Here is a 23,088-nt window from a genome sequence, read left to right on the forward strand (position 1 = left end):
TTTTTGGGTTTGTTTTTTTTTTGGTTCAATGTTTTGGGGGTTTTTATTGTAGTTTTTTTTTTTTCCTGGGTGTTTGTTATGGGGTTTTTGTTTGTTTGTTTTGTTTGGGTTTTTGTTGTTTTTATTTTTGGGGTGTTTTGAGGGTTTGTTTGTTTGGTTGGGGGGTTGTTTGTTTGGGGTTTTTTTTGTTGTTGTTGTTGTTTCGTTGTGTGTTTCCTGGGGCCGGTCGGGTGGTGCCGTTATCGAGCTGTACGGTTTGAGCTGCACTCGCATTAAACCTTTCCCGTGACACCGCCTGTGGGCTCTGTTCCTCCGCTGGGCCCTCACGGCCCGGAACTACAACTCCCGGCGTGCCCCGCGCCCGGCGCGCCGCGGTGACGCGCACGCCTCCCCGCACCTCCCGGGCGACGGCGCCGCGGGGTGACATGGCGGCCGTGCGGGAGCGGCGGTGAAGGTGAGCCACGGGCGGGGCCGGGTCGTGGGGACCTGGCAGCTGCTCCAGGCCGGCCCAGTCTCTCTGAGAGTCGCCTCCGGAGGAGCAGGGATAGGGACAGGGACAAGGGCAGGGACGGGTGAGTGTCGGATCCGCTGGGGCAGGGTCCTGAGGGGGCACGAGGAGGGCGCTTCCCGCCCTTTTCTCCCGCCCCTGAGGGCTGAGGGGAGGCGGCGTCGGCCTGGGGCGTCAACCCAGCGCATTCTGAGGGCACCGTAATGGCGGGGGAGCAGAGCCCAGAGCATCCCTGAGGCACACGGGGATGGCGGGGGAACAGGGCCCAGAGCATCCCTGAGGCACACGGGGATGGCGGGGGAGCAGGGCCCAGAGCATCCCTGTGGCACACGGGGATGGCGGGGGAGCAGGGCCCAGAATATCCCTGAGGCACACGGGGATGGCGGGGGAGCAGAGCCGGGGCCATTCTCCGGGCACACCGGGCTGGCGGGGGAGCAGAGCCCGTGGCGGCGGAGCTCGGTAGGCTCTGTCCGTCATCCGCGGTCACTCTGCCACAGGGGTGGAGACCGGCTGGACTCGGCGTCGCTGAAGGAGCTGCGGGACCGAGTGCGGCCGGGGCGAGGGAGAAGGCAGGGAAAACTACTGCCATTTGTCTTCGAGAGGGCCTCAAACTGGCCATGCGTGACTTGTGAAAACGTAACTCATCCTGAAAGTAAGCATAGGATGGGGAGGAGTGATCCCTGCGACCCTGTTTATTGGAAAGGAGAAAGAAAGAGTTTTGGGTTTTTTCCTGATGCATGAGTTGTATAAAGTGGAACAATTTATTTATGAAAGACAGAAGATAGGCCTTAAAATGCTTATTTATCTAGTTCTTGTAAAGATGCTTGCTTGGATCACAGAGTCACAGAATGGTTTGTGTTGGGAGGGGCCTTAAAGATTATCCAGTTCCACCCCCTGCTGTGGGCAGGGTCACCTGCCAGACAGGGTGGATCCAATCCTGTCTAACCCGGCCGTGAGCACTTCCAGGGATGGCGCAGCCACAGCTTCTCTGTGAAACCTCTGCCAGGGCCTCACCATCCTCACAGGGAAGAATTTCTTCCCAGTGTCCCATCTAACCCTCCCCTCTGTACGTGGAAAGCCTTTCCCCCTTATCCTGTCACTACACCCCTTGGACAGGGGTGACACTTGGTGACACTGGTCTTTGCTGGATTTTTCCCTGTAGCGCAATGTCCCTGCTGTTTACTCGTTCCAACTCAATAGTTGCAGTGAAGAAGGATAAAAGACACATGGCTGAGGTAAATGCTTCTCCACTTAAACATTTTGTCACTGCAAAGAAGAAAATCAATGGGATCTTTGAACAGCTGGCTGCATACATCAACGAGAGCTCCTCGTTCCTAGAAGGTAATTTGAGTTCTTGAACTATGACTTGTAACAATGCTCTGCCTACATATGATTTCCCCCAAAACACACACCAGCCCCCTCAGTCAGTTCAACAGAACTGCTAAATCTGTGTTTATTTATACATGCATGTCTGTTTATGCATTCGTGTTTGTAAGAAAAACTGAAAACTGTTGAATTTGGATGGAGTTCAGGTTCATATTTGAAGATGTAAAGTTCATGCATGTTAAGAAACTGAGCTAGTTAGGGAGCTATGCTTGGTTTTTATGTTTAGGAGATTTTTAATTAATTACACAACCCCAGGAGGTATTTTTTGCCTATAATCCTTTCACTGTTCTTGCCTGCAGACATCATTGCTACTGACATGTAACATACACCACTAATTGGCTTTAACAGCTTAAGGCACAGCCAGATTTTATCTCTAAGGGTGCTGGCCTGTTTGCACTGTTGGCTGTTCTGTTCAAGGCAGTCCCAAGAATGAACGGTTATGAGATACACAAAAGAGTCAGTTTGATAAATCCTATTGTGAAATTGCTTCAGGGTGTCATTGCCTATGTCAAGAACACCCGTGTGAGCTGTGGGACACAGATAAATGTTAAGTGGTACCATCACAGAGAGGGGTTTCACCCAGCTCTGACCCAGATGGCTTCTGGCATTCAGAGACATGATCTATTTTGATTTTAGAAACACACAAGAATGCAGAGCTTGATCCTGTCACCACAGAAGAGCAGGTACTGGAAGTCAAAGGCTACCTGTCAAAAGTCAGTGGTATTAGTGAAGTGCTGGCAAGACGACATATGAAAGTTGCCTTTTTTGGGAGGTGAGTCACATGCTTGTGTTGCCTACACTCCCCATTCAGTAAAGCATTTGAGCATTGTAGCCAGTGAAAAATATTTATATAAACACTGGTACTTTAGCTTTTGCTTGTAATGTCCATGTCCCTGATACAGGTGCTCTTGTAAATTGGAAACAAGTATTGTATCACATAATTCTTCAATGTGAAGAATTCTTTAAATAGGGAAATAGAAAAGTCTTTTTGCAGGTTGCCTCTGGCACCTAAATTGTTAATGGCTCTGATACAGCTTGGCTGTAGAGAACTTGTTTTGGTAACATCAAAATGAGCACACCTGGCTGTTGGAAGCCTGAAGCACTGTCCTTAATCTGTCTGCAGGACAAGCAATGGGAAGAGCACTGTGATAAATGCCATGCTGTGGGATAAAGTTCTCCCTTCAGGAATTGGACACACCACTAACTGCTTCCTGCGTGTGGAAGGGACAGATGGACATGAGGCTTTCCTGCTGACAGAAGGTTCTGAGGAAAAGAAGAGTGTTAAGGTACAATTTCCTTAAGCGTAAGGTTAGGATAAGAGCTCTTCAGAAATGTCAGAAAAGGAAAGAAAAAAAAAATTCACAGTTAAGGATTTTAATCATTAAAGGAGTGGAGATGAAGGATGAGTCTTTGTTAGATGTAGGCAGTAAGGAATGAAGCAAGATGCAGAATGAGGACTTGTTCATTTTATGGAAGAGATGATATGTTGTATTTGTTAGTGATAGCAGGGAACAATGACTCAGGAAGTTCTGAGCTCTGTATAACTGACAGAATCACAGACTTCCTGGTAATTCCTCAGTATCCTTTCTTGACAGGAAAAATCTCTCATAAACTCTCATTAGCAGTTGCCTTTTTTCTAGGACACTCAAGAAGGTTTTATGTAGAAAACCTTCCAGAGAGAAAATATTTTGAACTTGGGCTTTATCTCAAATTGTCTGTGAACAGCCCTGAAGGCAAGATAAGTGTGTTAGTGGGTCTTGGCAAACAGGAAATGTTATTTCCATCTTTTCATAGACCGTGAACCAGCTGGCTCATGCCCTTCATCAGGATGAACATCTGAATGCTGGCAGCCTAGTCAGTGTAATGTGGCCCAATTCCAAATGTTCTCTCTTAAAGGATGACCTGGTGCTGATGGACAGGTGAGAAATAGCTCTCTTTCCTTTCCTGCTTATCACTGACTAATTACGGAAATGTTTTCAAATTATATTTACCAAACCTCAAGGGAATTGACCCTGTTCTATTCTAAGACAGTGACCAAAGTCCCTTGCTGTAATTAACAGTGAGATTTTCTTGATCATTACTTCCTTTTAGCCTGTACTCTGTCACCTCAGGGCAGTGTAGCTCAGACATAGGAAATTAATGCTCTGAAAAGCTTTTACTAACTTTTAAATTCTGTTTTTGCTGTATTCACAGCACAATAATATCTCATTTCTCTTTATTTCTAGCCCTGGCATTGATGTAACCACAGAGCTGGACAGCTGGATTGACAAATTCTGTCTTGATGCTGATGTATTTGTTCTGGTGGCAAATTCTGAATCAACATTGATGCAAACTGTATGTGCAAGTCCACTTGTTCAATGAATTTAGCTAAAGGTTAAAAATATTTGACCTACTAATTTACAGAGGTTTTGTTTCATTTTCCTTAGGAGAAGCAGTTCTTTCACAAGGTGAATGAACGTCTGTCTCGACCCAATATATTTATTTTAAATAACCGTTGGGATGCATCTGCCTCTGAACCAGAATACATGGAAGAGGTTTGTGATGTATTTAAATATTTAAACTACTTCTCTTTGCATGGATATTATGGAGTCTGTTCTGACTCTGGTCCTTGGGGATACAATCAGTGCTCTGTGTGATGGTTTTACAGGTTGGATTTTTATCACCTTAGTGTGGAGACTCGAGTGAACATAGACTAGTGATCAGGACATGACCCTTGAAATTTTGAGCAGGAAACCAAGAGTCTCACAGGGTCCCTTTGAAGTTAGATCCCTCTAGAAAACCTCTGGAAAAGTTCATAAAATAGCAAATTTTTTTTTCCATGCTTTTTTGGTAGCTTAGACCAGCAGAGGGCACTTGGGTGCCTGTTCTAACCTTTAAGAGATGGATAAGGTGGATTTAACTGCACGTGTGGTTTCTGGTGGCTGTCCCTCAGGTGCGCCGGCAGCACATGGAGCGCTGTACCAGTTTCCTGGTGGATGAGCTGGGTGTGGTGGATCGAGCCCAGGCAGGGGATCGAATTTTCTTTGTGTCTGCAAAAGAAGTGCTGAATGCCAGGATTCAGAGGGCTCAAGGGATGCCAGAAGGAGGTGAGGAAAGCTAGCAGAAACTTTCCGTTGACTTACAGAGATGAAAATAGACAGTATCTTGTTTCAAAAAACGTATAAAATTGGGGTAGGCCACATTATTAATAAGGCAATCACAACAGAAGGGGTGACTTAGTAGCACTTTTACATTGGCTTCAGTGTAAAGCAAGAGCATTTCTTGATGTCCAACATCTGATTGCTTTCTCAAAATTTGAGTGGTTGTTTTGTGCATTCCTTCTCAGGTGGAGCATTGGCAGATGGATTTCAAGTAAGAATGCTTGAATTTCAAAGCTTCGAGAGAAGGTTTGAGGTGAGCATTATGTGTGCCGACTTTTTGGTTAGGTTTTACTCCTGAAAGACTGGCACTTGTGGGGACATATTTTGGAAACAGATCGTACAGGAAGGAGAAATTGTGTTAGTATGGTTCTGCCTGCTGCTAATCTTGGGCTGCTTTTTGTATACAGGAATGTATTTCACAGTCAGCAGTAAAAACAAAATTCGAGCAGCATACAGTGAGAGCGAAGCAGATTGCAGAAGATGTTCGTCTCATCATGGACTCCGTGCACGTTGCTGCCCAGGAACAGCGGTGAGAGCTGGGCTGGTGTTTGCATAACTGCAGTTTGTATTCTGGGAGAGATGTCAGGGAACATGAGGATTGGAAATGCAAAGCAGAATCCAGCGTGTTTGAGAGCAGGAAGGACATGTATTGGTGGTCTTGCTTCTAGTGAATTATGGAGGTATTGGGAAAAAGACCTTATTTTTGTCCTGTGCCATGACTGTGTAATGTTGCAGATATTGACGTGTTTTGTTACTGGGCAGGAAAATCTGTCTTATTTCTGCAATTCAAATATATTTATAGATCAAAAATGCATTTATTTGGCATTTTGATGGACTGGGTTTGTTTTATTTTTTTGCAAAAGAGTTTACTGTCTGGAAATGCGAGAGGAACGTCAGGATCGCCTAGGTTTTATTGACAAACAGCTGGAGCTCCTTACTCAAGACTACAAGCGGAAAATCAAACAAATCACTGAAGAGGTGGAGAGGCAGGTAAGGAGGTCTGTGGAAAACTGGATTGTCTGAAACAGCCACCAGCATGGTGGGGAAAATGCACAGTGCTGACAAAGCTTTGAAGTACTAAAAATGTGGGAGTTACATGTGGGAAGAGGAGAAAAGCTTTCAGAAGCTCTATTTTCTTTCCTGTGCTATTTCTCTAGGTGTCAAATGCAATGGCAGAAGAAATCAGACGGCTCTCAGTGTTGGTAGATGAATACCAAGCAGACTTCCACCCATCTCAAGTAGTTCTTAAAGTGTACAAGAGTGTAAGTGATATTTGCTTAAGCAGTTTAAGAGACCTTTTTTAGCTCTGAGTAATTATGCCAGCTCATTGTTAGACATCTCAATCTTCCAACTAGGGTATGAGCTAAAGCTTTAGGTTTTTAATCTCGGTAATCGATACACATTATATATCATATTATATAGATTGAACAGAACTTTTCCTGAACTAAAGAGTCTATGTGAGATTTTTTTTTAATTTGCCTTTTCATCCCCTTCACTGAAAAGTGGGGGGAGGTATGATATTAATGTTAGAACACTGAGCAGACAGATTGTGTGCTCCTGTTTTGGGAGGGTCTTTTTATCTAACAAGCTCTAGCACCTTCAGCCTGCATCTTAGCTATGTTTATTCTAACCTTAATAACCCTTTCTTTGTTTGTCAGGAGCTGCATAAACACATCGAGGAAGGCCTGGGCCGTAACATGTCAGATCGTTGCTCCAGTGCTATCACAACTTCCCTGCAGACAGTGCAGCAAGAAATGATAGGTCAGTTCCACAGGCAATATTGCCCTTTCTCTTCCTTTGAACTGCAATGTGAAATAACTAGGTAAATGTTCTGGGTTTCTCATTAATCCAATGACTGATGTGCAGCTGACACCATCTTAGTTTCCATCTTGATGAGTAATGCTGTTGTGTGGAGGACTAGTTCTGTGTCTGAACTTATGCAGTGATTTCCTAATGAAAATGTACAGTCACAGTGTAATCCTCATGAGAGAGTGGAACTGTGGTGAAATTTGGGAGATTCTCACACCAAATCCTAATGAAATACAAATTACTTGGATCTAGGTGCCTGTCTGAATATGGGACCATGGTGCCTAAAGAACTGGGCTTCAGATTTTGTTTTCCAAGGTCTTGCTAATCTGTAAACTTCACCAGCTACCTATAAGGATTTTGGAGGGTCCATGGAAAGATTTCCTTCTGGCTTGGTCTGAAAAACCAAGAGTTGAATAATAATTGATAATGCATCTCTTACTTTGCAACATGCTTGGCTTATAAACTGACTGTAGAGCATGAAACAAGCCATAAGCACCTTGATTATAGAATACAAGACCAGTTAATTCTTGTGAACTCAGCAGCTGTTTTTTGTATGTTTTTGTTTTCTCTCTGTGTAGATGGTTTAAAACCCCTCCTCCCAGTCTCTGTGCGGGGCCAGATAGACATGCTAATTCCCCGGCAGTGCTTCAGGCTCAGCTATGATCTGAACTGTGACAAGCTTTGTGCCGACTTCCAGGAGGACATAGAATTCCATTTCTCTCTTGGATGGACAATGCTGGTGAACAGATTTTTGGGACCAAAGAATGGTCGTCGGGCCTTGTTCGGCTATAATGACCAGGTAGAGTGCCTCATTGAGTGACTGGGGTAGATATTCATTATTTCAATGTCTGCTGAAGTTCCTTTGGTGGGAAGAGCAGTAGTTCACCTCCTTTTATTCTCTTCTTTGATTTTGTTTTGTCCCTGCTTTTCTAATTAGGTTCAGCGCCCTTTAACACCAGCAAATCCCAGTCTGCCTCCTTTGCCTCAGGGCTCTATGACCCAGGAAGAACTCATGGTGTCCATGGTGACTGGACTGGCCTCTTTAACTTCCCGAACTTCCATGGGGATCATCGTGGTTGGTGGTGTGGTATGTGTGCATTCTAGGTAGCATTTTTATAACTCAAGTTGGAGCACTGATGTAAAAAGCACTTGCACTGCTAAATCCTGTAGCTATTTGCTGTTGACAGATAGGGTTTTCTATTTCATATTACCTATTTTCTCCTTCGATTTTCCGTTTGAGTATAGTGAGCTGATTTTGCAATGCTCTGTGCACCATTGTTGGGAGTGAATATCAGTCTGAGATGATGATGGTGTAATTTGTTTATCCTTGTGCTTCTTCAGGTCTGGAAGGCTGTGGGTTGGAGACTGATTGCTCTCTCTTTTGGCCTCTATGGGCTGCTCTATGTGTACGAGCGCCTCACCTGGACCACCAGGGCAAAGGAGAGAGCTTTCAAGAGGCAGTTTGTGGAGTATGCTGGGGAGAAACTGCAGCTCATCGTCAGCTACACGGGCTCCAACTGCAGCCACCAAGTCCAGCAGTGAGTTCCCTTCAGCTAACACCTTATGGAAATCTGCTGTTTGGGGTTTTTTAGTGCTATTCCTTCTATTCAGGCTGAATTCCAGATTTTCAAAAATGTAATGACACATGTTTTAAAATAATATTACTTTTATTTTGAATATGTAGTGTTTGGGTGCTGTTAGGCATTAGTCTTAACACACTTCCATATCTCAAATCAAAATGCTCTGACATATTCTTCTGCAGAAGTGGAAAGATGAGTGTCTGAGTCATGGTACCATCATCCCTATTCATCAAAGGGATTTATTCCTTGAATGTGCTGCTTGATCTTACTTTCCATTATACTCAGCTCTTCTTGTTTCATAGAGAGCTTGCTGGAACGTTTGCTCATTTGTGTCAGCAAGTGGATGTCACACGGGAGAATCTTGAGCAAGAAATTTCTGCCATGAATAAAAAAATAGAAGTTTTGGATTCACTGCAGAGCAAAGCAAAACTGCTCAGGTGAGATTTGATTATTCCATACAATTGTTTTTCATGTGACTGCCCCAGGATATTCATATGAACTGTAGCTTAGAGTTCATTCTGTCTGTGTCATAGCACTCGATGTGCAGGTGTCCGCACTTTTCCCTACCAAGTCGTGTTCCCTTTCACTAGGTACTTTCCTATGGACTGTTGACAGTCATTTAAAGCTTCTGCTTCACAAAGCACCTTTTTCTTCCTGTTTTTTTTTTTTTTTTTTTTTTGGAATTACAGTTCCTTTTCATTTATGAAAACATACAGTCTTCCACTCCTACAAACCCCTTCAGGCCCTTATAAATTTATGCAAAAAAGTCTTGCCTTCACCTTTGTACCCAGTCTTGCTTTCTTCACCCTACAGAGGCTGTTGGGAAGACTTTTTCAAACATTCCTTGCGTACACAGTAAGACCAATGTGAAGTTGTGTCCAAAATCTGTTTAAACCTCCAAGCTTAGGGACTAACAGCAGGCAAGCATTCTTGACCTGCAAAGGAATGGCAGCAGCCTTTTGGGTGAACCTCTGGCACTCCATGCCTTGCTGTGTACTCATTTTTGTTGCACTTCTTTCTGACTGCCTTGGGAAGAGCTGTTTCATTCACCTAACAAAACTTTCTGTCCTTGCAGGAACAAAGCAGGTTGGCTTGACAGCGAGCTCAACATGTTCACACATCAGTATCTGCAGCAAAGCAGATAGTGTGAGAAAAAAAGAAAAACAACAGTTTCCCTTCAGTGCTCTCTTAATTACTGCAGAGAACGTGGTGGGTGATGGAATTCCCTAAAGGGAATGAGCAAGAGCAAATTGCTGTGTTTCCAGTTGCTGTGTGAACAGTAGGATTCTGCTTCCCTGTTCTGTGTCCCACCTCTAAACACTACCTGTTAATAACTCTTCTTTTTCCTTGTGAGACCAGGCTACTTCAGGAGGAGTGTGTGCTTTATACATTTACGGGGGGCTTTTACTGTCCTTCATTTTGCTTTAAACAAATTTGAAGCAATCAAGCAAATATTTATCAGGTTAAAAGTTATTCTGACAGATCTTTATGGAGTCATTTGTTTTACTTCATACAGACAGAACTTTTGACTTCCAAGCCCCAGGTTCACATATGCGTGACAAGCAGCTGTTTGACTAAACACAGATCCCATGCACACAGACGTGGTGGTGGTTTCACAAAGCATTTGTAGCCCACACAGGCTTGTCTCTGAGGTTAACATTCCGTTATTCTAGAACATAACAGAAAATCACAGTGTCACTGCATAGAAAGGTTTATTGCTCTCAGGATGCTTAAACCTGTGAACAAAACCCATTTCTCCTCTGGAGCAAGAGGGCTTAAGATTTTGCTTTGCTGAGCTTAGTGAATTTGGAGTTAGTTTCTTCCTCTTAAGAGCTCTTCAACAACACAGTCTGGCCCATTTCCCATCATGGACAAATAGTTTCCAAAGACAGAACTAGTTCTGTGAAGGAGATAGTGCTGATAATTTGGCAGCTTGTTGAAGAACAAAACTAGGAAAGAGAAGCCAGTTGACACAATGTACAGCACTGCATTATGAGCTCAGTGGATGAATGTGGGGTTTTTTTTGGAAAAGCACAGCTGTGTTTCTGGAAGCAGGCCTGTGGAATTCCATTACCACTGTTTGGCCACAAGAACAGCATGTGGATTACACGCTGTAAGAGATGTTGCTTCATGTAGAGTTCCCACAGCATGTACAGTCTGGGCAGCAATAGGATTTGATATGTTTCTTTTCTGTTAAAAGTATCAGAACATGCTGGCAAGTACAGCTCCTCTGGGGTGGGAGGAGTTGTGGCACTTGTAGTTCATGCCAGGGCAAGAATGGCTTAAAGTAACTTAGTTTTTTAAGTGCATTCTTTATTTGCAAATACATGAAATTAATTGTTGAGTTTTGCTCTGATGCATTTGGAATATAATAATTGGGAATTGCAAGGACTTGAGTCTCTTCCAGTTGGAATTGGCAGAGAACAAATTCTGGCTGATTTTAGGAGCTTGAGTAGGATTAAGTTCCTCTACTGCAAGGTTCTTTTTTTTCCCTGTAGGTCAGTATTTTGCCATGTGTTGGTTATAATCTTTCTGTTGCCTACAAAATATCTGAGGAATCCAGAATCAGATCCTGTAGTTCTGAGGTTAGTGACAATATCACACACATAGAATAGGGGCTGTCTTTGAGCAGGTCCCAGCTGAATTCAGAACTACTGAGCAGTGGGGTGTTTATCATATTGACAAAGAGACTTTTTCCTTGAAAATGGCTTTAGGGTTTCTCATTCATGTTCAGGTGTGAATATATGTGCCTGTGATAAGTCCCATGTTTTTCATATCATGGAACTTGCAGAAAGTAGCTGCCTGATACTTGAGAGAGTAAAAATAGTGAAATGTCAGTAAGTACTTCTTAGGTAAGGCTGTTCTGAGATTTGCAGAAAGACTTTGGGGTATCTTGATTGTGTAGGAGCTGGTGGTGAGACATCCCTAGAATGCAGAAAGGAAACAAACCTTTCCCTTCCAGTAGAAAGCTTTGACTCCAACTCAAACTGAAAGCTCTTTCTATCAGGTTTTTTTGACCTTGACTGGGTTCCTCAGGCATCCACCAGGATGGTAATATAGATTTGATCAAATCTGAGAACGAGCAAGGGAGAAATTCGAGTCCTTTCTTTTGGAAGTGGGTACTCTGAGCATGTGGTGAAGTATATTGGAGTAAGTGGAATCATCTAGTCTTACTCTGCTACAGGTCTTGGTTGAATAAATTTGAATCTTCAGTCTCTCAAGCTGTCACATACACAGCTATAATAAGCTATGTTCTGTTCTATTGAGTTAAAATACTCAGCATGTTCCTAATAGACAAGGATATTATCAATTCCAGGTCAAGGCAGAGGATGATGTTCTGCTGCTCAGCAGCTCATGACTACGTGCTTTTGAGGAGGTAGTGTTATTTCTTCAGCAGGCCTTCAGGGGAAATCTGATAAATGAGTTGATCTTTAGGCCAGTATCTTATCTGTGATGGGAAAAGAGACTGATGGGTTCTTAGAACCCAGTGTTTTGCTGCTCTGTGTGTGATGCTGCTCAGGCCCGGGTGCTGTTGGCATTCTCACTGCAGAGCTGAAGCCTAACCTACAGAATGGGGGAAAGAAGCACTTGAACTTTTTCAGAGGCAAATCTGCTAAAATGTGTGAGTGTAACCCTTGTCCTGGAAGCCCAAGTGATCGAAAATCAAACTTTAAACAGACAGGCCTATAAGCTGGATTCCTCTGAAACAAATTACAGCTGTACTTCTTTAATTTAGAGTGGTGGAGGAATGAACACTATCATGAGTTTGTTTTCTTCTGATTTTCATAAAGAATGCTAAACTATTCTTTAAAACAGGTAATTCCAGAAACAGTCTTCCCCAAACTCCCATTTAAAGAAGGTCAGCTAAATGCACTTTTATCTTATTGCTGCTACTTACTTTTCCTGTTGTATTATGTTGATGGAGCTCTTCAGAATACTCTTACCAGTGAGTTTTCTCTGCTGTATTTAAGGTGATAAATTTGCATGAGTTAGTCCTGTAACAGTGCTGTAAACAATGGAAACCAAAATAAAAATGAATTGGAAAAAGATTTCTCCTGATGCATCCTGCATGTTGTGATACATTTTCCCAGTGTAAGCATATCAGCTTACATCAGTATGTATAGCTCTGTTGCTTTGTGTTATTGAATTGCATGTTTGACACTAATGACCTTCTTCTGTGTTCTTACTTTGAAAATTAACAAGGAGACCAATGATACTGAATTGCCTGATAGGACGTTTTAGTTGCACTGAAATCGTCAGTATTGAATCAATGATTTCTTGAGAATATTGTAGGAAATAATAGTGAGCATCTGCTGAGTTGGTGACCTGAAACTCTGGTGCATCAGTATCCTCAGCTGGTAAGTTACACGGGGTGAGTTAGAGAAGGCCAGATTTCCCGTGACGAGGTTTCAAAATATTAGGAAAATTAATCCACAAGCACCAGAGGTTTATGTCCAAAAAGGAGACAGAGAAGTCCTTTGACTTCATTCCAATAAAGGCAGAGGCCATGGGGCATTCCCCTGGGATTGTCCAATATTTGGAGGATGCACCCCCCTTTTAATCCCAATTTCCTGGACACATTTCTCTCTTTCCCCATTGGCTGAGGTATTTGAGAGGTACAGACTTCCCGACAGCCTGATATGGAAGATTTCCCAAAGTTTTCCCTCTAATGTACAACCCTCCCTTTTAATTCTTACGGAATTTAGGGGGTTTTCGTCCCCGTTGTTTCTTTCATCTCTCGATGTCTAGTTTCATTTATCAGCAAACCTAAAGTTTATTTGTAAAAGCAAATATCTTTTTCTATTCATCACTCAGTGGAATCCTTCCCATTATTTCTTTTCTCTCCCAGTGCTATTTTTATCTACCAGCAGCCCCAGAGCTGGTTTGGAAAGACAAATCTACTCTTCCTCTCAAAAACAACTCCTTTGGTCTATGGGGGTGCTGGCGGTACGCGACCCTTCCGACACGGAGCGTTGGGAGCACGATCGTGCCAGGGCTCTGTCCCGAGCCGGTCAGAGCCCGCAGGGTGGCACCAGGGCTCTGTCCCGAGCCGGGCAGGGCCCGGAGAGTCCCGCCAGGGCTCTGTCCCGAGCCCTATCCCGCGGCCCGCGGCCGGGCCGAGCCAGGCCCCTCAGGCCCGGGCCAGGCCCCTCAGGGTCGCGCCTCCCCGCGGCCGGGCCGGGCAGGCCCCGCGCATGCCGGGAGCCGTGGGGCGGGCCCGCCCGCTCGAACGGCGGCGCCGGGGCCGTCCGGGGGATTCCCAGTGGCGGCTGGAGCTGGGCGGGCAGTCCCCGGCTCCCGGAGCGGGCGGGCATCCCCCGGAGCGGCGGGGGCGGCGCAGGTGGGCCAGGGAACGCGGGGCCGGCGCGGGGACTTTGAAGGCCTCAGCTCCGGAGCCGCAGGGCCGGGCGGGACTCGCGGGCTTCCCGCACTGCCAGGGAGGGAGGGAAGAGTTCACCGATCTCTGCCGCTGCCGGACCGGCCTCTCGGATAGGAAAGGGGAATTTCACAATGCTCGGGCTCTCGCTCGTAGGCGCGAGAAGGCCGAGCCAGCGCATCTGTGCCGAAGCAGCGCGGAGTTTAAAGAACCTCCTCGCAGGGAGGACAGTTCTCAGCTCCCCACACAGCCGTTGTTTATTACCTGCGGGAGGCGAAGCTCCTTTTCGGAAAGATTTCAAATTACAGCAGTTTCATAAACCTGAGCCCCCGGGGCTGGACATGAAGGATTTGTAGATTATGCCAAGAGTGGACCTCATCTGGTAAAACCCTTCCAGAAAGTCCCTTGACTGATGTTATTTTCTGAGTATTTGCTTTCTGATAAGCAATGATGAGTGGATGCTCATCAAATCTATTAGCTTTGTCCTGTGAAGGCTGTGAGAACTACTGGTTTTTCCAAATTGTCTCAAATTTAGTGCCTCAACACTGATATTTCTGTTTTATGTTTTGTAGTGCACCTCTCCCTTATTTTTTGCACCAAAGAGACGTTGTAATTTGTTGATGGTTAGCACTGCTCTTGATTCCTCCCACTGCTGTTGAATCACATGTGCATTTCATTCCTCATGTCCAGTTGCCAAGGTAGCAGATGCAAAAACAAATTAGATGAGCTTTGCAGAAGGTTTTGGGGATCCTTTAGAACAAAAGGTGCCAGAGAAACACAAAGTCTTCTTGAGAACATAATTTATTAGTCTAGCCAAAAGCAGTGTGGGAGTCTGGATTTAGGGTTTGCAGCTGTTTTATTTAAAAATCCACTTTCTGCAAATTTAGAGGAGCTTGTGATATTGTAAAGATGTTGAGCAGTGTGACAGCCTTTCAGTCAAACTAGGTGTTATTTATTTATCTTTTAACTCCTTTTCACCTCCCTCTTCTAATAAAAGGGCATCCCTTTGTGGGATTTAATTTCATTTAATGGTGGGGTTGGAATTTTCAGAACTGTAGTCCTGAGTCATAGTTGAGCCTTTTGGAGCCTTGCTGCCCAGGGAACACGGAACACAGCTTTTACTCTGTATTTCTTTTGGATGTAGCAGATATATTCATGTTAATTAGTTATATTTTGAACAAGCATCCTGATGTTATCACAATATAAATGTCAATGCTTCAAAAAAACATTTCAGCAGAATTGCATAAATATGTCCTAAATAACAACCTCTAAATCAAGTGTCTCTCATTTAGCTTTTTGATGTGAATTTTTTGTGTTTACTATTTCCTCTCTCAGAGTTTCTTTTCTCCATTAAGTCAGCTCCCACTTTCTGAGTGTAAAATATTTGGCAGTTTATCCAAGGGGAGAAATGATCTTGTGCTGGTTCTGAGCATAAGGAGTTTTGAGACTGGCTGATTTCTCAGGAGCAAGAATCAACATTCGACAGCTGTAAGTATTTTTTAGGAAAAGTCCCCCGAAATTGTGTCTGCTTCTTCACTTAATGTAGTGAATTTATGTAGTTCACTCTCCTTGTGGCTTTACATTGAAATGTTTTTGTAGGATGGACTTAGAGCTCCTGAAGAGGCTGCGCCAGACCAGCCAGGACCTTCTGCAGAGGCTGAGAATGAAGCAGGAGGAGATCAGAAAAGGACTTCCCAGCAAGCAGCTCCTTCCACCATCTCATCATGGCAGTGCAGCTGCTGAGAGATGGAGGAGAGTGGTATGTGTGCTGTGTGTGCTAGAAATTCAGGGAGCAAATGGGCCTCTATGGCAGACAGCAGCTCTGCCTGTGGTGTGGTGTGGTCAAGGAGACATGGACTTGAAAGAGCTCTTAGAAAGTGATGTGTGGAATATGGAGTCTGTTAGAAAAGTAGCTGTCCTTTGGTTATTGTTTAGTCTGTGCTCTCAATCTGTTCTGGCAAAGGGTTTGGAGATCAGTTCCTGCCTAAGAAAGGCGTTTCTTCTTTTAAGATAGGAATGAGCATTGTGGAACAGAATCCTTTTGTTTCTTCTAAGCACAAAGGCTGAAAGTTCAAGGGCTCTTCAAATTGGGAAAAGCTGTATTTAGCTCTTTCTTACACTCTCCAGAACATAAGGATTTTTCCTTTTCCCCTGCAGGAATTTAAAGGAGTGAACAGACTAGAATGAGGGGTTGATTTAGTGAGTGAAATGTTCTTACAAAAGGTATTTGTAGTCTGACTGATGATATGTGTTAAGGGAGTCTGTCCTTACAGAAGGAACATCAGGTCGATGCAGTAAAATCTCCAGCTGGAATAATGGTGTCTGTGGAACCCAGAGCTGGCCCAGCCCTCAGTTCATGTCCTAAACACAGCAGCAATGCCAGAGGGGTACAGCAGCAACAAGCAAAGACACAGGAAGGAGCAGGTTTCAATTCCAACCTTGCTGGGAAAGGAAAGAATGTTATGCCAGTGTCTGCAGTCATTATGTGTGGCAGAAAAATCTCCAGAGTGGATGGGGATGGTGGTGCTCAAGGAAGTCCAGAGAAAGAATCCTCCTTCCTGGGACATGGAGAGAACAGAAAACAGTCTCCTCTGCTGCATGGTTTCCATGAGAAAAGTCGTCCAGGGCCATCACTGAGCAGAGTGCAAAATAAAGAGGCTGGTGAGCAGCACATGGTCATCAGAGAGCCCCACGGCCCTAAATCAGTCTTGTTGATGTCTCCATCCAAAGAGGTGAAGGTAAATGTTAAACCAATGCTTTTCTTATTCTCCTAAGTAAACAGAATGATGAGGAGGAAGGGCTGGGTGAATGTTACCTCTCCTGTTCCCACTGTGTAAATTGGAAGTTGGGGTCAGAACTGTTCCCAGCAATAGCAGCCAGGGGCTGTTGGCGTTTGTTTAGGCCCTGCTTTCCTGAGCCAGTGAACTGAAAGACCAGAAATCTGTACCACTTCACTCTGAAGTGTTGTCTGGCTTTTGCATATCTCATCCACATGCTGAGGGGGAACAGGCAGGTGCAGTGCTGCTGTTCCACAGTTTGTCTCCTCAGGCATGAAGGGCAGGCCCTGGCTGTGATCATCCTCCATGGCAGCACAGGTTGCCTTATCTTTGGCAATGTGTGATGCAGCTCAGCATTTTGTTTAAAGCTCTGAAAAATCCTGTCTTACTTGGGCAAGTCCCTGCCTCCTCTTTCTGTTTTTTATTTATCGACAAGACAAAGAGCTGGAGAGCAAATTACTGCTAGAGGCATAGATGGAATCCAGTGTCAAACTAAGCCACAGCTGTCACAGCTGAACAGCTTCTGGTTGTCTCCTCAGCTGTGCCTTTGAATGTCCTGTCAGATGATTAGGAAGTTGTTATGAATTGTTTTCTTTCAGAAGGAAGCTCGTCATGTGACTTTTCAGCCTGACCCTGCAGAAGATGCCATACCTGTCAGCAGCTGGTCTGCCCATCCTTTGCTGGGCTATGACTGGATTGCAGGTGAATCTCAACTCTGAAGCAAAGCTCTCAGTGTGGTGTGGTGATATGTAGAGTTAAAACACAGTTTATGACCCCTTTGGGGTGAGATGGAACTGCTGTCCTAGGGCCAATGGAGCAGGTCCCAGCAAAGGGGCTGCAGCTTTGTCTGAGGCCCCTCTCCAGACTAGAGGTGACCTGTGCTTACCTGGAGTGGTGAGGTGGCAGTGGTGTGGGAATTCAGGCAGCAAATGGCAAAGCCTAGTGAGGTCAGAAAGGATGCCAAATACCTGGAATGAATGAATGCAATAAGGGACCCAAACCACACAGTAACTCTTTGGCTTGTCATGATGTTCTACCCTTCTCATTGTCATTATTTTGTTTGGACTGTATCTTGTGAGGCTTGCTTTGGTACTTTCCCAAATTTTGTAAATCATTGAAAATCATTAAATCATTCTTTTTCCTTGGTGTTCTCAGGGCTTCTTGATACAAAGTCTCCAGTAACAGAAAAATCTGAGCAATACTTTGCTGAGCTGCACGAGTTCCGACAGTCCAACAGAGACAGCTGTATTCATCAGCAGCACCTGGAGTAAGTGGGAATGGGGAAGGGTTGAAGAGCAATGCTCAGTCCCTTAGTAATCCCTGTAGTAATGCTAAGCATAGTCTGATTGGAGCAGGACATTGTGAGGGCCTTTATTTACCTCAGTCATGAGTGCTTGGAAGAGGCAGTGCTGTTCAGAGGGCCAGCCCCTCTGTCACTAACTGATTTTCTTGTGTGTTTCTTTAGGCCTGAGGCTCTGGATTGCACAGGTCCTGAACAACGAGAACTGGATTTGATAATTGGTTCTCATAAGTGTAAGATCATATTTCTTCCTAATGCAATTTCTGTGAATAAAGAACTAATCAGTCTTTACCTGCCTTTACTTCTTTACCTGAGAGAGCACCAGGTCATGCAAGACCAGCAAGAATGTATTGTTCCAGCTGCAGCTTTTCAACCAGATTCAACCTCCTACTCCAAAGATACTTGAGTCTTCTAGGGATCCACTCTCAGTGTCTTTTTAATTTGTTAGGGTTTCTTGTAATTGGTTAATGTTCTGTTTCTAAATTGAAGAGGTTGAAATTTTGGTTTTGCTTTTTAGGAACTTACTTGGGGACAGGAAATGTATAAGATATTTCAGGAAAAGCAGCTCTTTTTATAGAATGCAGATGTGGTACTGTGATAGAACACAGCTTTTCTGGCTGGGTTCAGGGACCTTGTGACAAACAAGAACCCTGATGAAGGTTTGTTGCTCTGTGCAGGTGTTTACTGCTATGGATTAAACGAGCGCCTCTTCACCATCCCCGTGGATTCAGAAGCTGCCTGCCCTGTGTGTAAGATCCCACGTAGCCACCAGCCCCCAGGGACACTGGAGGAGCCAACCCATGTCATGTAAATAAGAATTCCTGATTTGTAATGTGCACAACTCAAGGAAACAATAGAGAAGAAAATCTGATCAGGTGAAGGAGATAAGACCATCCCAGCAGTTCTGTAGAAGGTTGCTGTTTTCAAGGCAGAGATCTCTTGCTTAAAAATTCCTCACTAACCTTTCCTATAACACTCCTGAAATCAATGAGAAAAGCATCTTTTGTCTGAATTAGGTCCAGAATCTGAATGTACCTGTAAAGTGTCTACTGCCCTAATCCAAAATGGTTCACTTGGTTCACTTTGGGGTTAGACCCTTGGATTCTGAGTGGGAAGGCATGCAGATTTCCTGTGTCTTGGCAGAGGTGTGGGCAGTTACTTCCTACAACTTCCTACTTCCTTGGAACACAAGCCCTGTGAGGAACGTTTGAAGGAGCTGGGGCTGTTTAGCCTGGAGAAGAGGAGGCTCAGAGGTGACCTTATTGCTCTGTACAGCTCCCTGAAGGGAGGCTTTAGCTAGGTGGGGTGCCACAGGGCAGCCCTGACAGAACCAGAGGACACAGTCTCCAGCTATGTCAGGGAAGGATAGGTTGGATATTAGAAAGAAATTCACCCAAAGAATAATAAAGTCCTGGAATGCTCTTCCCAGGGAGGTGGGAGAGTCACCATCTCTGGATGTGTTTAAAGAAAGCCTGGACTTGGCACTGGGTGCTACAGTCTAGTTGAGGTAGGTGTTGGACTCAATGATCTTAGAGGTCTCTTCCAGCCTCATGATTCTGTGATTGCCTTGTGTGGTTGCAGGGTCAGCATTCCCAGGGGTGCCCTCTTGCCAGCCCACAAGTACAGAGCCCATCGCAGGAGGAGCTTTGAGCCAGCAGATGATCTAGCTCTGCACTCAGTAAGTTCTGTCTTCCTGCTGAAGGCACAACCCCAGCTGGTCCTTGCTTTAGAGCAAAAGGAAGGAGAATCTGGAACTCATTCCCTTGGCAGAGTTTCCACTAAAATTTTTAATATGCATCAGTGAGATAGCCAGAATGTCCTTTGGTGAGTTCTGAGTTCATGCCTTGGTGTATGACATATTTCCAGTGCTTTACACTGCACAAAAGAAAATGCCACGTGGAGATCTGGTTGACTTGTTTCAGGCCTCTCAACATAGCTAAGAGTACCTGTGTTTGTTTCCACAGATGTTAAGGAGTATGAAAGGCAAGTGTCTATCAAATATTCACAAACTCAGTAGTGGCAAGGGTGGATTTAAAACTGCTGTTGCATTGCTGGTCCTGTATTCCAGCCAGTAGTCAATGCTGCAGGCACTGTTGTTAATTTAACCTAGCCCAGGAGATTTCCAGGGAAGAGGTGGGAGGAAGCTTAGTTTTGTGGTTTAGGGAACTGGATGAGTCAGTTGAGACAGGTTTAGAGGGGTTAGGTGCTTGAGTTCTCAAAGTGAGAGATCAGTTTAGGAGGGTGGAAGAGGGGACAGTTGTTTAGTTCTATTTTATTTGAGATTTCATGTATTTCCTGAAAATAAAACTCCATATAAAACTCCTCAAAAATAATAGATATATAAAATCTCACGTAAAACTTCTCAAAAATAATAGATTAATTACTCAGTTAAACCTCCCTGTGCAGAAGTTCTAAATAATAACAGGTCACAATAGATAAAAAAGGGAGAAACATTCCCATCTTTTTCCACAGCATTGCCTGGCTGGCTGGGAAAGCATGGTTCCTTCCAGCAGCACCCTATTCAGCAGTTTGGATCTGAGAGCCTCACTGGAAGAGAAGCCTTCTCCCTATCCTCACCTGGTAAGCACAGCCTCTGAGTCCCAGGAGATGTTGGGTGTCACCATCATATTTCCTGAAAAATCCCTTTGCCAGGAGCTCTTCTCCTGGGAAGCTGAGAAGCCTCAGAGAAAAATGAAAACAATAATTATCTGATTGCTTCTCCTGTGTTTGGCTGCTTTGGAATGTGGTTTGGAGATTATTAATACAACATGTGAATTGTTTTTACTTAATGACCAATCAGGGTCAAGCTGTGTTGGTGCTCTGGAGGGTCATGAGTTTTTCATTAGTATCTTGTTAAGCCTTCTGTAAGCATCCTTTCTCTTCTTTAGCATAGTTTACTATAGCATTCTTTAATATAATATAATATCATAAAATAATAATTTAGCCTTCTAAGAACATGGAGTCAGATTCATCATTTCCTTCCTGCCACGGGGGACCCCAAAAATACCACAAATTATGATGCCAGATGTTGGCTGTAGCCTGAGCTGAAGAACAGACCCTGAAGATGAGCAGAGTTCAGCCAAGGCTGAACACAGAAGAATCTCTGAGATTTCCCAGACAGCTCAACACAGTTTCTTTTTATTTTAATTATACAAAAAGGGATTTTTCAGAAAATATGATGGTGACAGTTGGGAATTGCACAAATGGAAATTGCAGCCCCATCTCTAAAAGGTGTGATTATTGAGGGCTGAGCAAACAAAAATGCCTGGATGAGTATCTCCTTATCACTACTGGGAAATGTTTTCCTTCTGCTGACTGGTGTGCACAGAGACAAAAAAACAAATGGAGCTGAGTAACAGGAAAAAGCTGTTCAACTCACCAGTCTTCATCAAAATGGGAAAAGTCACTTTGGCATTCTTTGATTAAAATCCTCTTTATTTGGATTCCAGGACAAAGTGTCCAGAGTGTTAAGAGAAGCCAGAACTGACAAGTTTCTGCACCTGCCTCACTTGCACACCTGAGGTTTAGCAGAGCAAACCAGGACACCTGACAGCAGCCCTCAGCCCAGACCCCACTCCAGCAACACTCTGGATCATGACTGCCCTGGGGAAGGGATGGGCACAGCACGTGGAAACAACTCAGAAACAAAGCAATGTGGATAGAAATAAATCTTTGGACAGATTTCCCCCAGTTTTCATAGTCATGTGCTTATGTGAGCAGCCGATAGACAGATCTGAGATTGCACAGTCACTGTGTCGATTTTGTATTTTTTGCCTTTTACAGCTCCTGAGAGCTGGATGAAGTGTCCCAGCTGGGGCTGGATAAAGTCAAGTGTGCAGGATCATTGGTGCATCTGCCACCTCCACTGAGTGACCAGCAGTGTAGCACTAACTCTGAATGCCAGGGTGAGGAATTGGCCTGTGAAGGGCCTGGCTCAGTGGAGTGACACAAATAAGTTTATTTCCAAATGTTTGAAACATGACACAGTTTTCTAGTGTATTAAACTTGAGTACCTCAATGATTTGTAAAAATGTTTAAAATTCAGGTTATTCTCAGTGCAACGTGTGTAGCTGCAGGGTGTAGCACATCAGAGTAACTTTGAATGTGAAAAAAAATTAAAATGAGATTTTGTTCACCAATGAGCTAGATAATGCCTTAAAATGGTTGCATATTTTGCTTACCTCTACTACTCCAAGTTTTCTGGAGATAAGCCAAAAAAGCATTTTAGAATTTTTAAATTGTACCAAACCAAAGTACTTCACATAGTGTGATTTGTTTGAACTTTATAGACTGATCTTACTTCCCATGTCTGAAAACAATAAAACTGATGTTTTATTTTGCTTTGAATTTCCTGAAACAGAAATTCCTGCCTCAAACATATTTTAGGGAGCTAACTTGAGAGAATGAATTTGGTTTGTGCAGCTTCTTGGCATTCACTTACTTTTTTTTTATATGAAATGCATTATTTATTAAATCAAATACATGAATAGACTTTTTTAAACAAGGAGAGGATTATTGCAAGCATGACTTAGCATGGCTTTAGCTTTGGGTTATGTATCTGTAGGGTCAACTGAATGGAACTGGTCACATAATTTCTATATTTGGAATACTAATTTAAAAATAAACTAATCCAGTGACTATAGAACACTTAAGTGCCAAATTTTGTATCAAACGGGTGAAATTCAACATTTTTACTACCTTGCCTTCAAACTCAAGACATCATAAACATTTCCTTAATTTATCCTGAAATAAATTACAGCAAGCCTGTTCCTCACTCTAAACAGAGAAAAGGTAATGCTGCAGATGGAGTAACCTATGTTAGATCCTTCTGGGGGATGCAGGTTGGAACCAGTGTTGAATTCAAAATGTCTCTTGATAGGTGGGAATACATTCAGTCTTTCACACTTGTGAAAGTGTTGGAGGTGTGATTATGACCCTCTGTTAGAACCAGATGAAAGAAGTTGGTGATGTCTGCTCACTGATGTTTGTCTCTGTTGGCTCTGGCCTGTGTGATCCTGCCTTCATTTGCAAGCTCAAACAGCCTGAAAATTCTCCTGTTTGTGGAGGTTCTCTTTTAATTTCATGTCCTCTCCCCTCATCTCCACTGCATGGCATCTGGTGTAAGGGCAGACCTGCACAGGTGGCCTTGCTGTGAGGAGCAGTTGGAGTGTGTCCAGGTTTGGAAAGCCAGGTGTGTGCTGAGGAAGGCAG

At 44.0% G+C, this 23,088-nt stretch overlaps 2 protein-coding genes across 8 annotated transcripts; both read left to right on the forward strand.

The window, feature by feature from the left end:
• Positions 1–358: 358 nt before the first annotated feature.
• Positions 359–12,472, forward strand: MFN2 (mitofusin 2). 3 transcript variants are annotated; one of them, XM_050982309.1, is made up of 19 exons: positions 359–454; positions 1,006–1,160; positions 1,671–1,849; positions 2,531–2,666; positions 3,018–3,180; positions 3,689–3,813; positions 4,120–4,228; positions 4,321–4,428; positions 4,827–4,980; positions 5,220–5,287; positions 5,442–5,563; positions 5,898–6,024; positions 6,192–6,296; positions 6,693–6,795; positions 7,422–7,642; positions 7,781–7,930; positions 8,185–8,381; positions 8,726–8,860; positions 9,499–12,472. In XM_050982309.1, the coding sequence occupies exons 3-19, from the start codon at positions 1,675–1,677 to the stop codon at positions 9,566–9,568; spliced, it is 2,268 nt and encodes a 755-aa protein (XP_050838266.1). In that variant the 5' UTR covers positions 359–454; positions 1,006–1,160; positions 1,671–1,674; the 3' UTR covers positions 9,569–12,472. The 3 variants fall into 3 exon arrangements, with proteins under 3 accessions (XP_050838266.1, XP_018776003.1, XP_050838267.1); XM_050982310.1 differs by having other exon boundaries at positions 437–572; XM_018920458.3 differs by lacking the exon at positions 1,006–1,160 and having other exon boundaries at positions 383–454.
• A 1,130-nt stretch (positions 12,473–13,602) lies between these two features.
• On the forward strand, positions 13,603–22,224 carry MIIP (migration and invasion inhibitory protein). 5 transcript variants are annotated; one of them, XM_050982313.1, is made up of 11 exons: positions 13,603–13,764; positions 15,136–15,288; positions 15,360–15,559; positions 16,074–16,538; positions 17,177–17,279; positions 17,733–17,844; positions 18,043–18,110; positions 18,555–18,684; positions 19,459–19,555; positions 20,350–20,457; positions 21,327–22,224. In XM_050982313.1, the coding sequence occupies exons 3-11, from the start codon at positions 15,401–15,403 to the stop codon at positions 21,396–21,398; spliced, it is 1,314 nt and encodes a 437-aa protein (XP_050838270.1). In that variant the 5' UTR covers positions 13,603–13,764; positions 15,136–15,288; positions 15,360–15,400; the 3' UTR covers positions 21,399–22,224. The 5 variants fall into 5 exon arrangements, with proteins under 5 accessions (XP_050838270.1, XP_030089017.1, XP_030089018.1 ...); XM_030233157.2 differs by having other exon boundaries at positions 15,400–15,559; XM_030233158.2 differs by having other exon boundaries at positions 13,607–13,764; positions 15,192–15,288; positions 15,400–15,559.
• The last annotated feature ends 864 nt before the right edge of the window (positions 22,225–23,088 follow it).

The sequence above is a fragment of the Serinus canaria genome, chromosome 21 (assembly GCF_022539315.1).
Source record: "Serinus canaria isolate serCan28SL12 chromosome 21, serCan2020, whole genome shotgun sequence".
Taxonomy (NCBI): domain Eukaryota; kingdom Metazoa; phylum Chordata; class Aves; order Passeriformes; family Fringillidae; genus Serinus; species Serinus canaria.